Source organism: Protobothrops mucrosquamatus, unplaced genomic scaffold (assembly GCF_001527695.2).
Source record: "Protobothrops mucrosquamatus isolate PMUCROS unplaced genomic scaffold, P.Mucros_1.0 scaffold36, whole genome shotgun sequence".
In the NCBI taxonomy this organism is placed as follows: domain Eukaryota; kingdom Metazoa; phylum Chordata; class Lepidosauria; order Squamata; family Viperidae; genus Protobothrops; species Protobothrops mucrosquamatus.
This window is the reverse complement of record NW_015386420.1, coordinates 931,911-946,242: the sequence shown is the minus strand read 5'-3', so window position 1 is coordinate 946,242 and position 14,332 is coordinate 931,911. Positions and strand designations below refer to the sequence as shown.

Genomic DNA, 14,332 nt, shown 5'->3' with positions numbered 1-14,332 from the left:
ATGTATGCACTACTGCAAATCCAATCTACTGCAGTGTATTTTAGTAAATCAATGTTTCTTAACCTCGGTAACTAAGATGGATGAAGTTCAACTATTGTCCAGCATGCTGACTGGGGAACTCTGGGAATTAAAGTACACCAATCTTAAAATTATCAAGACTAAGACAATAAATCATAGTTAAAGAAACCAAAGCTTAGCATGATGCACTACCGTGGCTACAGTGCCAAAACAAGTGGATAGTCTAAAACATCTTTAGTTGGATATTTCTTGCATTCTGTGCCTCAAATAAATATTTTGGAGAATGAAAACTTTTTTTCTTTCATAATTAATACTGGTTTACTTGAAATGGTTTGAAGTAATCCTTTCTGCAATCATTTTGCTTAAAAGTGAAAGAAATGAAAAAAAGGAAATACTATTACATTTTGTGATACTTCCTTCAGAAGTATCATTTAACAGTTTAATATATATAATATATATATTAGCATGCATTTCTGTTAGCAGTAGATATGTCCCTGCCCTGAATGAGAAACTTAGACATTACAGTTAACATTATTGGATAACTAATCGTAATGGCAATTCATATCCACACATAAATTATATAAACCATATTATAATTTTACGCAGTTTGGGAACTAAATCTATAATTTGACTCAGAGAAACAGAAGGGAAAATGTGGGTAGAGGTATAAACAGGTCATAGTTATTGTAAGTTAAATGCTACCTAAGTCACTTTCTATATATGGTAAATGGAAACTATAGTTTGATTAACCAAGGATTGACAAAGCCACAGTTGGCTGGGTTCACATCCCTATTCTAAATATAAATCATGAATTAGGCAAATAACACCCAACAAAAAAACAAAGCACATACTGTAAGGTCCTTGTCAATCACTTCAGATAACATTTTTGTTAACTATTATATCAGTTGCTGATCTGCAGAAAATTACAGAGCCAATTACCATAATTATTTTGAATAATAGTACACGTCTCCCTGTTCTCCAAAGAAAATGAAGAACAAATCTCTTGTTGATATGATGGCAGGATGTGACCAAGACCTTGCTATGAACTCATAACTGGCAATGAATGGTTAGCATGGTTGGGTGATGTAGGACAGCCAAATATTTAACTCATCCATGATTATCCATCCAAAAAATGTTTTAAAATTGTTTTTCTCTAGGTTAATTTTATATGCTAAATCTTAAGTCACCTATACTTTGCTATATGAATTCATTGCTGATCTAACTCTGTACACATGACTTCCCTCATCATTTCTAGTTATTTATCCAGCTTTTGTTTGGGAGGGAAATAATTAAACTTGTGGCTGACCTATATATTCAACAAAATACTTGATTTTCTCATGTAAGAAAGTTAGAATATTTTCCCCGGAATGCTAAGCTGAAAGGCACATTAGACTCATTCTCCTTGGACTTCTACAGGTAGTTCTCAACTTACGACAACAATTGAGCCCAAAATTTCTGTTGCTAAGCGACACATTTATTAGGTGAATCACTGCAGTTGTTAAATTAGTAGCACGGTTGAGTGGTTTCCGACTGACTTCACTTGTCAAAAGGTTGCAAATGCTGATCACATGACCCCAGGACACTATAACCATCATAAATATGAACCAATTGCCAAGCATCCAAATTTTGATTATGTACATGATCATGGGGATTCTGCAACGGTCATAAGTGAGAAAAATGGTCATATAAGTCACTTTTTTCAGTGTGGTTGTAACTTCAAATGGTCACTAAATGAACTGTTGTAGGTCAAGGACAATCTGTATATGAATGCAGAGAAAGTTCCCTCTTGAAATCTGAATATTCTCTTTTATCACTTTGCTAAATATAAATTTCTGTTGCTAAGCAAGAGTTTTGCTCCATTTTGTGACCTTTCTTACCAGAATTGTTAAATGAATCACTGCAGTTGTTAAGTTAGTAACATGGCTGCTCAGTGAATCTGTCTTCCCCCTTGGCTTTGCTGGTCAGAAGGTCGCAAAAGGGGATCCCATGACAGCTTTGTATAATGTAGCAAATCTGAGCAATATTCGCGATCAGTGGTGATTTTCTGAATTTCAGGCCTAAATGGCAGCTGTTCAAAGGAAAGCATTGTTTTTCCTATAATACCATAAGTGTCCTCTTGATAACAGATTTCCCTCTTTTTTTGCAGGCTAATTGGCACGGCATCAGTAGCACTCAAGGAACTAGTAGGCACGCAAAGTAGATCTCTTCCATACAAGCTCGTTCCCCTGTTAAATGAAAAGGGGCTAGAAACTGGAGTAAGTGTCCTCTTTATTTTTATTATTTAGCTGGATGAAATGTTTCGAAAACATGGGGAACTTTTCAGAAGTACATGCACAGCTGCAATGGCTGAGAGGGAAAGATCAGAATTGGCAAGATGATTATTAATGAGTGTATTTATGTTAAAGCAAAAATATACATGTTAAAAAGCAAATATCTATACATCGGTTTTTAGTTATTCTAATATACTGCTTCAGCCACTATAGCATTCTTCTGAAATACAGCCCACATTGCAATGCATTTAAATACTAAATCCCTAATATTAATGTTAAAGAGACAAAGAATTGGTGAGCCCAAATTTGCTCATACAAATAGTCCTCAACTTATGACCACAATTGGAAACAGAATTTTTGTGGCTAAGCAAAGAAGTTAAGTAAGGCATGTTTGATTGTAGGACCTTTTTTGTCACAGTTATTAAGTGAATCTGGCTTTCCTCGTTGACTTTTCTTGTTTGACATTGGCTGGGAAGGTCACAAATGGTGATCACAGGACCTTGCTGCATTGCAACCATTGTAAATACATGCCACTTGCTAAGCACACAAATTCTGATCATGTGACCATGGGGATGCTGTGACTGCCATAAGTGGGAAATCCAGTTATAAATCACTTTCTTCAGTGCCGTTGTAACTTTGAATGGTCACCAAATGAATGGTTGTAAATCAAGGACTATACCAGGGGTCGGCAACCATAAACACTCAAAGAGCCACTTGGACCCATTTCCCACAGAAAAGAAAACACTGGGAGCCGCAAAACTCACGTGTGCATGCGCCGGAGTTTAATTAAAAAGAAATAGAGGGTGCTGTGCATGAGTTCTCTCTCTCTTTTTTTTCCTCTCTCTCTCCTCTCCCTCTCTCTCTCTCTCTCTCTCTCTCTCTCTCTCTCTCCCTCTCTCTCTTTTTCTCTCTCTCTCCCTCTCTTTCTCTCTCTCTCTCTCCCTCTCTCTCTTTCTCTCTCTCTCTCTTTCCTCTCTCCCTCTCCCCCCCTCTCTCCCTCTCTCTGATCTTCTGCTCACCTGACAAGCTGGCTTCACGCTGTTCTCCAACAAGCTGACACACATTCTTATTGGGCTGGCTCTCCTGCCCTTTCTGCTTCCTGCAGAGACACAGCCAAGGCAGGAGCGCCACCCAATAAGCTCATCAGCTCATCAGAGAACAGCGTGAGGCCACTCTCTTTTTTACACACACACACACACACACAGAGACAGAGAGACAGAGAGAGACAGAGAAGGGAAGTGCAAGTGCTTCTCTCTGTCTCTGTCTCTCTCTCTGCAAATGGCAGAGGACGCTGGGAGCCACAGGAGAAGGCTCAAAGAGCCACATGCGGCTCCAGAGCCACGGGTTGCCAACCCGTGGACTATACTGTAAGTACAAAATAGTTTGTAAAATTTAGAGAATCTGTTATAGAAACAACACCGGTGGCCTGCAGGTCCATAGAACCCTCTTGTATACATTCAGTGAAGCGTTTGTAAATTCTTTTTTCTTTTAATTTAGGCAACAATTGATTTGGTGGTAGGCTATGAGCCACCAGCTGGGCCTCCAAATCCAAATGACCCAGGGGGAACTAACCCAGAGAGCACTGAAGGTATGCTACAATCACTATTCCCATTCATCCTTCCAAAAACAAAGATAAGCCATAAGGTGTCCCAAGATATTAGCTGCCTGCATTTTAGTATTATATAGAGGAGCTTTCTACTTTTTCTCTCCCTCTCCTTTGGCAGTGCTATGAGAAGATCAAAAACAGCTTTTGTTTTTAAAACAGCACTGATAATGCTATCTAATTTGGGTAATGAAATTGCAAGAAAACAACTAAAATCAGAAAGCATCAAGGACCCTCTGGTTTTAAAATAACTTGAGATCTCTACTACAGCTGAACTCAAGGAAAGGGAAATTCGGTTTGGCTTTAATTATAATTAAAGAAGTAATGGTTTGAAGTTGGGTTGTTCAAACCTTAAATTTAACCAGAATTTTTCCAAGTTTAAACATAATGGGAAACAAATACCCTCAATGACACTATGGAATATGAGATGGAAGGGGGAATGATGGCTATGCGACAATTAACCATACTGTAGATTCTACAGTGTGTGCAATCCTGAATGTTATTTTTACTATTGTGTATTGTAAATTGTCAGCTACACAAAGCCATGATAGACAGAATAAATGTGTGACACAGAGATAGAATGGGAAAGGAATCTTTAGGGCCTCAAGTTTAATCGTCTGGTTTAGTGTTTCTCACTAATTCTGGCAGTGAGGCCAGAATTCTCCAACTAACAGGATAAGTTTTAATCTTGCCAAGGTTGAGAAACACTGGTCTGATTTCTAAAAAGCAACTCATAATCTTTCTTTGTAAATTGCTTCATTGCTGAAACGCTGTTAGGAAGCTTTTCCTGATATTCAGCTAAAGTCTATCTTCCTACATGTTGGGAATGTTATTCTCGTTATAGCATCCTTCTGAAATCTAGCCCAAATTCGGCTGAAGCCAGACCTACTAGTAATTAATAAAAGCATGAGGTTTATTATTTGCAACAGCAAGGGTCCAAGGAAAAGTAAAGAGCAATGTCATGGGGAATTAAAATAGCCTCGATTTTGATAAGTTGCAAAAAGTATGACTCTTTCTGTTAATCACCAAAATCTGCTGAATCACAAGCCTTTTAGTGTACATTTAGGGCAGACTAGAATCTGTGATTTCCAAACTCCCATTTCCTCAGGTACTGTAGATTCATATTTTGAATGCCTAACCACCTTCAGCATGACTGTATCACCCTTCTGATTGCTGACAACATGGTTGGCTGGAGGGCTGTCAGAAATCCGTTATTGTACAGCATAAAGAGAATATAGATGAACAGAGTTTAACAAACCTCACGGTTTAATTTTCTGCAGCCCCACCTCTGGGCATGATTTCTCAAATGAGTAAGTGTGTTCAAGATCACATATGTGTGTATGTGCCTTCAAGTCAGTTTTTGACTGCTGGCGACTGCCTGGACAAGTCCCTGCAGTTTTCTTGGTAAGGTTTTCCAGAAGTGGCTTTGCCACTGCCTCCTTCCTAGGGCTGAGAGAAAGCAACTGGCTGAAGGTCACCCAGCTGGCTTTGTGCCTAAGGCAGAACTGGAATTCATGGTCTCCCAGTTTCAAGTTTGATGCTTTAACCACTATACCAAACTGGGTCTCTCAAAGTTGGGTAGTCCTAGATCAGGGATAGGCAACCTTGGCTCTTTTATGACTCGTGGACTTCAGCTCCCAGAATTCCTCAGACTTCTGTGCCTGGCTCAGGAATTCTGGGAGTTGAAGTCCACGAGTCATAAAAGAGCCAAGGTTGCCTACCTCTGTCCTATATATACAGCCAAACAGCTTTGCTAGCATGTTATATTCAGTCTATGGATTGGCATAAATTCCACAACCCTGAATGCCGATCCCAGTTCTGCTAAAGTAACAAGGCTGGCGAATGATACCCTTCCTACAGCTTTAAGTGAAAGACGACTATTACTAGATTGCCCTGGATAACATATATAGTTGCTATCCCTGCACCACACATGCTAAGGAAAGTGAATGATAAATTGTGTATCTGTTAAGTGATACTGAATGGGAGGGAAATGCTATAAAGCAATCTAGTAATAGTTATCCTTCACTTAAAGCTATAGAAGAGTATTACTCGCCAGTCTTGTTACAATATATAGCAGTGTGTGTGTATGTATTCATTCCTCAGGATATATAACAGCCTTCAAAACGGAATTGAAACTGAAATCATATGTTTCACATTAGCATTTGCAATATGCAACTGCCACACCCTACCACAAGGAGTAAAATTGTAACATTGATCTATTGTAATGCCTTAATAGGACCTGTATTGCCCAAATAAAAGATTTCAAATAAAATTATTCCTCTGATGTCACCTAGTGTTATAACATTGAAGTGGATAAGTAGGAGTAATATTCTACATTTCAAAATCAGCTTCTCTAAAAAAAAAAAATTATTTTCAGATTCCCCATTGGACAAAAATCAAATTATTAGAAAAAAGAAAATTTGCTTATAAAGATAACAGGAGACAAGTTGTTATTCTAAGAGCTTTATATAGTCCCACACAAATAGTTAAAAATAAAATTGTTCTTTAAAAAATGCCACTTCAGGCGCCAAATACAGATTTGTATAATATTATTGTACTGTAGAAATATATGTCATTCAGTAATAAATCTCTTCTTTCTAGCCCACCACTGAGATTTTGCATTGCTATTATTGTGATTTTGGTTAAAAGAATAAATTGCTTCCTTTACTTCCTGATTTTAGTTAAAAACTAGAGCCAGCTTATTTTTTTACAATACAATTTTAAGTTTAAAGGTGACACCAACTGGAAAAACTAGTTTTTTGTACCTTGGGGAAAGGTAGCGCTCTCCCTTTAAAGTATATTTTTCTATTTACAAAGTTTTGTTTTCTCATCTAGGAATTAAGATAGTATGTATTGACTATTCAGCAAGCTCTCTATAAACTAATAAAATGGTTTTCATAACATAAAAAACCATAGTTTTGGGAGAGGCTTTAAATCATAGTAGCAATTATTTTGGTGAGTTACAGCTGAAACAAGGAGCTTCAGGCCTAAACCTGATTTATAGAGATGTGAGGTGAAAGTGGCTGGCATTGTTTCTTTCCCCACCCAGTTCTTAAAGCAGCAAATTTGATAACCAAACTGCAGCACATAACAGAATTGTTTCTTTCAACCATGAATCCTATGTAACTGGAGGGGTAACAGCTCTCATATAGAGTTTGTAATAATCCAAATTATTGCTAGATGGCAGCACAGAGAGAGAAAACTCTCATTCTTTCTTGAGGACTGATGGTTGACCAGATTTTTGCAACCTAGACAGTAACCCTATTTAATTTTTGTGTGTGATGTAACTTTTGTTGAGCATTCTGTATTGTTCTATAACAGTGATGGCGAACCTTTTAGAGACCAAGTGCCCAAACTGCAACCGAAAACCCACTTATGTATCATCGGGTGCTGAGTGGGTGTGGCCCATTGGGTGGGCGTGGCCCATTGGGTGGGCATGGCTGAGGTGGTAACGGCAGATTGGGTGGGACTAAAAAGTTCAATCAATCAATTCCAACTTTACAAGATCTTTTTTTTCCCGCAAGAAGTTGAAATTGATTGATTGAACCTTTTTTTTTTTTGCACACAGTGGCGGAGGCCTAAAGCAAAAAGGTTTTATAAAACCCAGCTGAAGGCCTAGGACTGGGGCGACAGCGTTCGTGCCCACAGAGAGGGCTCTGCGTGCCACCTGTGGCATTTGTGCCACAAGTTTGCCACCACGGTTCTATAATGTATTAGATAACCTGTGATCTGATGGGTCATTATTAGAGATATTTCTTTTTCCAAACAGAGAAACAGAACGGCCACAGGCAGACAAAAAAAAAGTGCAAGTGATTTCCAATTTCCTGTCGGCTTCCTCATTAAGTTTCCTTGTGAGAAGCTAACAGGGAGCATTAGAATTTTCCTTTCTCCCTTCCCTCCTTCCCTTCTTTCTGCCACACCAAGTTTAGGCTTCCTGCCAGCTTCCCCACTGACGTAAAAAAAATAATAGGTGTCCTGAGGGGAAGGTGTATAGGGATAAAGTGAGTGTCAGGAAGGGTGTGGCTTTACCTATGGGAAGCTGGAAGGGAGCGTGGGCAATCACAACTGAGTTTACAGCAGCGGTTCTCAACCTATGGGTCGTGACCCCATTTGGGGTCGATCGACTATTTCACGGGGGTCGCCAAGCAAGGCTGTCCGCCATTTTTTTCCCCTTTTCCGGCGGGTGCCTTACCTCCCTTGGGCTGGGCCAGCTGGTGGTCGGTCTGCTCCGTCTCTGCCGCTTGCCAGCTACGCCTCGGCCAGCGCAGGGGGCGGAACCACGCATGCGCGGCGCTCCCGGGCAGAGAAAGTCCTCGACTTACGACCGGTTGGGTAGTCCTCGACTTACGACCGGTTGGGTAGTCCTCGACTTACGACCGGTTTAGTCCTCGACTTACAACCGGTTTAGTCCTCGACTTACGACCGGTTGGGGGTCGCGGCATTAAAAAGGTTGAGAACCACTGGTTTACAGTTTCTGCCAGCAACCTTCTTGAGTTTTGGGAAGTTGTCAGGGACCATTGGAAATGATCAGGTGATTATGTGGCAGCAATGAAGCAACCACAGATTTGCCAAATTTCAATCCCATGGGAGTCAGGGTTTCAAATTTTAAAGCATTCTGTAATTTAGCCCATTTGAGACACGTTGTTGCCCTATGATGCACCGTTTTGTCCAACTGAAGATTATAAACAAACAGACACATGAGTTTTAGTAGTAGATAGATTGTTTATGCTTTGGGTTTGGTGCTTTCTTACGATTACCTTTGACATTATTTAATGTCCAACTGCTTTGGGTTTCTGTAATATCTAAATTGCTGAATTCCACTTAACAGCACTTTAAATGCTTCAAGGATCAGATTGTGCTGCTTGGATCATTGTTATATATCCTTCCCAAACTTGATACTTTCTGGAGTCCAGATCTGTTTGGCTACCATTCTCCACAGCCATCCTATGTGGGGTAATAAGCCACAATTTAAAAACAAAATCTAAAGACATTCCCATGAAACATTTTAAAATATTAATTTTCAAATTATGCACCTCTACTTTTTGAGGGACATGTCCTCATGATGTTCCCTTCGTCTTGTCTCCAGCTATCTGCTGAGGAAGCCTAAAACTGCCTTTAGTAAGTTCAGCTGAGAAGTGGTTTTTCATTATTTTCCCAATCCAAAACTTCCCATGAAAACCATCTAAGCCAATGTTTCTCAACCTATGGAACTTTATGATGTGTGGACTTCAACTCCCCAAATTCCCCTGCCAGCTTATTTATCTTGGATATAAGCTTCTGGATAAGCTATAGCGATTATTTGAAGTTATGATGGACTGCTCCAAAAGCTGCTTATGAACCGGTTTCAAAGTTATGGTCACTGCAGCACCCTCATGGTCATTTGCCCTAATGATTAACTGCAGGGACTTTGCAGTGCCCCAACCTATCTCCCCCACCCAACCAGCCTCACTGAGACCCTACAGGCCTTGGGTCTGCTTCCCCTGCAGCCACTCAGGGATTTGCAGGACTCTGCCTATTGCCAGCCAGCTTTAAGTTTCAGCAGCACCCACCTTACCTTTTTTTATAGCTTCTGAGAGAGCCTCCCAGCCAATGCAAGGCTTAGCTTTCCTACAGAGACAACCTTGTGGCAACCTCATACTATTCTGTAAGCAGATGCGATCCTTTGCAAACCTCCATTTTTTAAGCCGGCTCCATTTCAAGACTTTTCTGTCTCACTTATTCTGTCCTGGAGATAGTACTTTCAGAGATCCATATTAGTGCTGGGATCTGTCAGATTGATTTACTCTTGAGTTTTTCTTACTTTGATTTCAAGGATAGTAACATTTAAAATTGTTGGGTAGATGGTGAAGAAGATGGTGGTGATGAGGGTATGCCTGATGGTGGAACTGGAGTTCTCCCCCAAGGTGGTCCAAGCGGTTCTCGTGAAGTTCAGCTGGCTCGGCATATTACCAAAGGAAAGAAAAATCGCAGGATCCTTTCTAATAAACCTCAAGATTTCCAGGTTGTAAAATAATGAATTTTGTCACTTCTCTATATTAGTAATACACTAATCCTAATCTTAATAATTTATCCAAGAATAAACCCCGCTGAAAACAATGAAGTGTGTATTCTTACATGAAACTTACTTCTACATATAAGGCATAGGCTTGCATTGTGGTTAGTATAGTTTGGGCAACATATTTATTTTCTATTTAGAAATCTCTTCCAGAAGCTGTTATTTAAATCTTGGAAGGTTCTTTACCCTGGTGTAATGTTTTTGGCTCCAGTTCATAACAACAAAGGAGTGTATAAATAAATCTGTGAACTTAAGAATAAAGACTGGGAATAGTTGTTACATTCCAAGTAACTTAATAGTATCTACTATGCTAATTATGAAAAACACCGAAGTATTACTCTCTAAATCAGAGATTTTTAACCCTTTTGTGATATAGACCCCTTTGACAGTCTGGAGAATCCTGCAGATCCCTTCTAAGAAAATTGTATCTCAATGCATAAAATATTTATTTTAGATAATGAGATTTATTGAAATTCACAAATTATCTAGTGGCTGTAAATTACTTTGTTATTATTAAATTAAAAATTCAAGGGTACTGAAAATACGGTTGTATTTAGAAAAATTTCATGTCTGAATGAATTTCCTTCTCTTAACACGTTAAAAGTACAACTTGGAGAATATATACATTAGAAGGCAGTATGTTGTAGAAGGCCACTCTAAATATTCATCATAAATTAGAGCAGAGGGCATTTCTTTAATTCTGTGGGGAAACTTGGATTTTTTTAAAACACATAATGGACGTTCTCATAATAGGTGTGCTCCAGAAGAGGCTTGCCTATTTCCAAATTGCAGCCATGGTAGATTTGATCACTCTCATATTAATTTTTCTAATGCTCTCTTCATATTATTTATCATACTATTCTGCTTTGAGAGTATCCTGCGGCTTAATTAAGATTTGATGGCGCTAGTGCATGATAGATTCTGATGTGCACCTAGCCCTTCATAACTGCAGGGATAGCCACCCTTCTCCTTTTATGCCCAGAGATATTCCAGATATACCATGATCAGGTTCCTCATGAACATAAATTCCTTGGATGAGCTCTTCATATTGGGCTCTGTGTATTATTTGGAACTAATGAGACATAATTTTGTTCATTATAATTCAATAACTGACAACTCCATTAAATTTATTTTAACAAGAAAGCACTCAAAGCACATTCAATTGATAACAGCCAATTAATAGAAAATATCACTCATCTAATAAATGTCATTGTATTACTTGTTACCAGATTCGTGTTAGGGTCATTGAAGGCCGTCAGTTGTCCGGGAATAACATAAAGCCAGTTGTAAAAGTACATGTTTGTGGCCAGACTCACAGAACAAGAATTAAAAGAGGAAACAATCCCTATTTCGATGAGGTAAGTATAATATATATTTTACCAGTCTCATTCTTCAAATGCATTTTTCCTTTCTAACTGAAAGATATATCCTTATTGCAGATGCTTCTTTTCAGCTGAAAATTTACAACAAAACTACTGTGTACTTTATACGTTTAGCTACTATATTTTTTATGAAAATGGTATTTACATGCAGATAACCTTTGGAATGCCAATTTGGAAGTAAATCTTGTGAAATTGGTGTTTTTTTAGTTAAGTATGATTAGTAAAGTCTCCTTCAGGTCCACATAGGTTTCTTCCTCTTAGCAATAGTACAGAAATGGTTGATGTTCCCCCCTTTAGAAATATTTTTCTAGTCCGTTCTATAGTTCCTGATGGACTTCTATCAAAATACAAAGAAGTTCTTATCCTACTAAGCTTTTTTGATCAGCTAAGGTTAATGAGGTGTAAATATCTACTGTAAATAAGTATGATTAAGTCTAAGTAATAAACACATGACTTAAAGAAAGGCAGCTAATGGTGGAATATACTGCATTTCCACCAATTAATTCAGGTACACGAGTTTATCAAAATCCACCTTCTAAACTGCGAATTGCAGTCTACTGTGATAACTGACTTGAAATCATATGAAGAAAAGTGAAAGAATTTATGCTGGTTCAAAGTTGTCATTTATGCACAATATCCTCATGAACCAATATGTTTCTATCAGCCCTTAAAGATAGACAAAACTTGAACCTCAAAGTCATGTATGCTGAAACTGCTTTTATCATAAGTGTCAGATTCTTGCAACTCAGCGTGTCTCCTCACTCCCTGCCTTTATTCTGTAGAGAAGTAGAGAGGGTCAGGTCTAAAATGCTTTGTCAAATTCCATTCCTAACTCAGATTTCCCTTATCTGACCATTTCCTTGGCTGTGATTTTTCTGCCTCTTTTTTCTGCCTCTTCCTCAAGGTTATTCTTGCTGCTTATTACAGTGTGTACATTGAGTAGATTATCTGAGACTCCAGGGCCACTGTACAGTAGCTATTCAACATCTTTACAGAGCTTCTGGTGCTGGAATTGCCAGACACTAATTGCAAAGTTTCTAGTCAAGTTGAGATAACAAACATTAAAAATTGTAAACTCAATATGACTTAACATAACTGAGGCATCCTCCCTAAGCATGCATCCCCACACAGGGAAAACAGAAAGTTTCCACATACATGTGGTCATCCACTCTGTATTATCCCCCACTCACATAGTGTGTCTGCCTATGAATATTCATATGCAGCAGGGTACTTGGCAAAAATGTTTAATCGAATAATTAGGACTTCTACAGAAGAATATTCCTCAACCTCCCTGTGGGATATCTTGAATCAACTATCTTCAGTCCAGTTCCATCCAGATATGTTCTTTATATTTCCATGAATTTCTGCAAGGGTGGGCGAGATAAATATGAGATAAATACAATCAGTGGGTTAGGGCTGAAAGATCAGGTTCATACATGAAGGTCCAGTTAAACTGATTTATTGCTACTCATGCCTATGCACAGGACTATTCTTAGTACCTGCTTGAGTTAGGTAAGAGCCAATAGAATTCAAGGGGGATTGGACTTAGTCTGCTTGTAGTAATATAAAGATTCTTGACTGATCCCCCTTTTAACTCCGCCCCCAGGTTCTGCCACTTCTTCCCCTACACAGTGGGATTCAAGAGTTTAGCCACATACTGAAATTTCATTTGTTTTAATGGGGGTCACCATCAAACATCTCTATGTTACACCCCAAGTTTTTCCTGCAGACTTAATCTAAAACGGTTTCCCTTTCTTAACAGATGTTTTTCTACAACATACACAATATGACACCTTCCGAGCTCTTTGATGAAACCATAAGCATTCGGGTAAGCCAAATGAACGATTGTCTTTATTATTGTTTTACTTTTTGTTAAGTTAAAGTTATAACTTATTCTACTTCTTTCATTTCCTTAAAGGTTTATGATTCTTACTCTTTGCGTTCTGATAGTCTAATGGGGGAATTTAAGGTAAGCATTCTTGATGTTCCACCATAAATTCATTTGGACCTTACTCAACATGAAATTAAAAGACAAAAAACCAAAATACATATCCTATAAAAGCAATATCTTTTTCCTTTTTTTAAATTTTGGAAATGTAAATGTGTGAATAGGTGTCCTCTTGCCAGTCTAAAATGAAAGAAATGGAAAAATGACTTCAAATTTTTATTTCATTTTCTTTTCTTACGCCTAGAAATTATTTACCCAGTTCTGATAACTGTAAAGTATTATCTCTGCCTGAATTAATGTGAAAATACTCCATTGGATTTAAGAACAAGAAGCAAAATCTGGTTTCAGCATTAGGCATATTGATGTGAGAAGATTAATATCTTTAACTGGTTTTGGCAAATGATTATGTAGCCATCATAAAGCATTAGTTTGAATATGGCTTACTTTTAATGTAAATATACTTTAGTTACACATATTTAAATTTAGATCCTGTACTGTATGTGACAGAAGAGGCATTCAGATCTGTGACTGAAAGCAAATGAGCTTTAAAGCCACTTACGTAGTGTATTATATGTATTTGATTACCCTATCATTAACTCTATGAAAATAATATTAATATATTTCTATTACAGATTGATGTTGGTTATGTCTATGATGAGCCTGGTAAGTAATCTTCAGGCAAAATATCCTAGGTCAGACATGTCAAACACAAGGTCCGGGTGCTGGATGCGGCCCACGAAGTGGTTTCATGTGGCCCGCGAAGCCATCTTGGAAACAGTGAGGGAATGGCCCCTGCTGCCTTGGCTCAGGCCGCCTGAGAACCAATGTACAATTTTGTGGTGGCCATCTATGCTGAAATTTATTTATTAATTTATTTATTAATTTAATTTATACCCCGCCCTTCTCCTCATGGGACTCAGGGCGGCTAACAGCCTCATAAAAACTACAATACAAATACAATAATTAAAAGCCGAATTAAAAAGAAATATTTAAACAGGCCGATCATTAAAATTGTCCTTAAAAATCCCCTAAAAAACCCCGCTAAAATTCCCTAGG

General features: G+C 38.3%; 1 protein-coding gene across 1 annotated transcript in view; it reads left to right on the top strand.

The window, feature by feature from the left end:
- The window catches only part of MYOF (myoferlin), a 109,827-nt gene that overhangs the window by 16,267 nt on the left and 79,228 nt on the right, over nucleotides 1–14,332 (top strand). Inside the window, exons 4-10 of the mRNA XM_015811292.1 lie at nucleotides 2,165–2,273; nucleotides 3,786–3,876; nucleotides 9,732–9,892; nucleotides 11,176–11,304; nucleotides 13,091–13,156; nucleotides 13,247–13,297; nucleotides 13,909–13,939. Coding sequence (XP_015666778.1) covers nucleotides 2,165–2,273; nucleotides 3,786–3,876; nucleotides 9,732–9,892; nucleotides 11,176–11,304; nucleotides 13,091–13,156; nucleotides 13,247–13,297; nucleotides 13,909–13,939 — 638 coding nt within the window. The remainder of the gene's footprint in view (nucleotides 1–2,164; nucleotides 2,274–3,785; nucleotides 3,877–9,731; nucleotides 9,893–11,175; nucleotides 11,305–13,090; nucleotides 13,157–13,246; nucleotides 13,298–13,908; nucleotides 13,940–14,332) is intronic.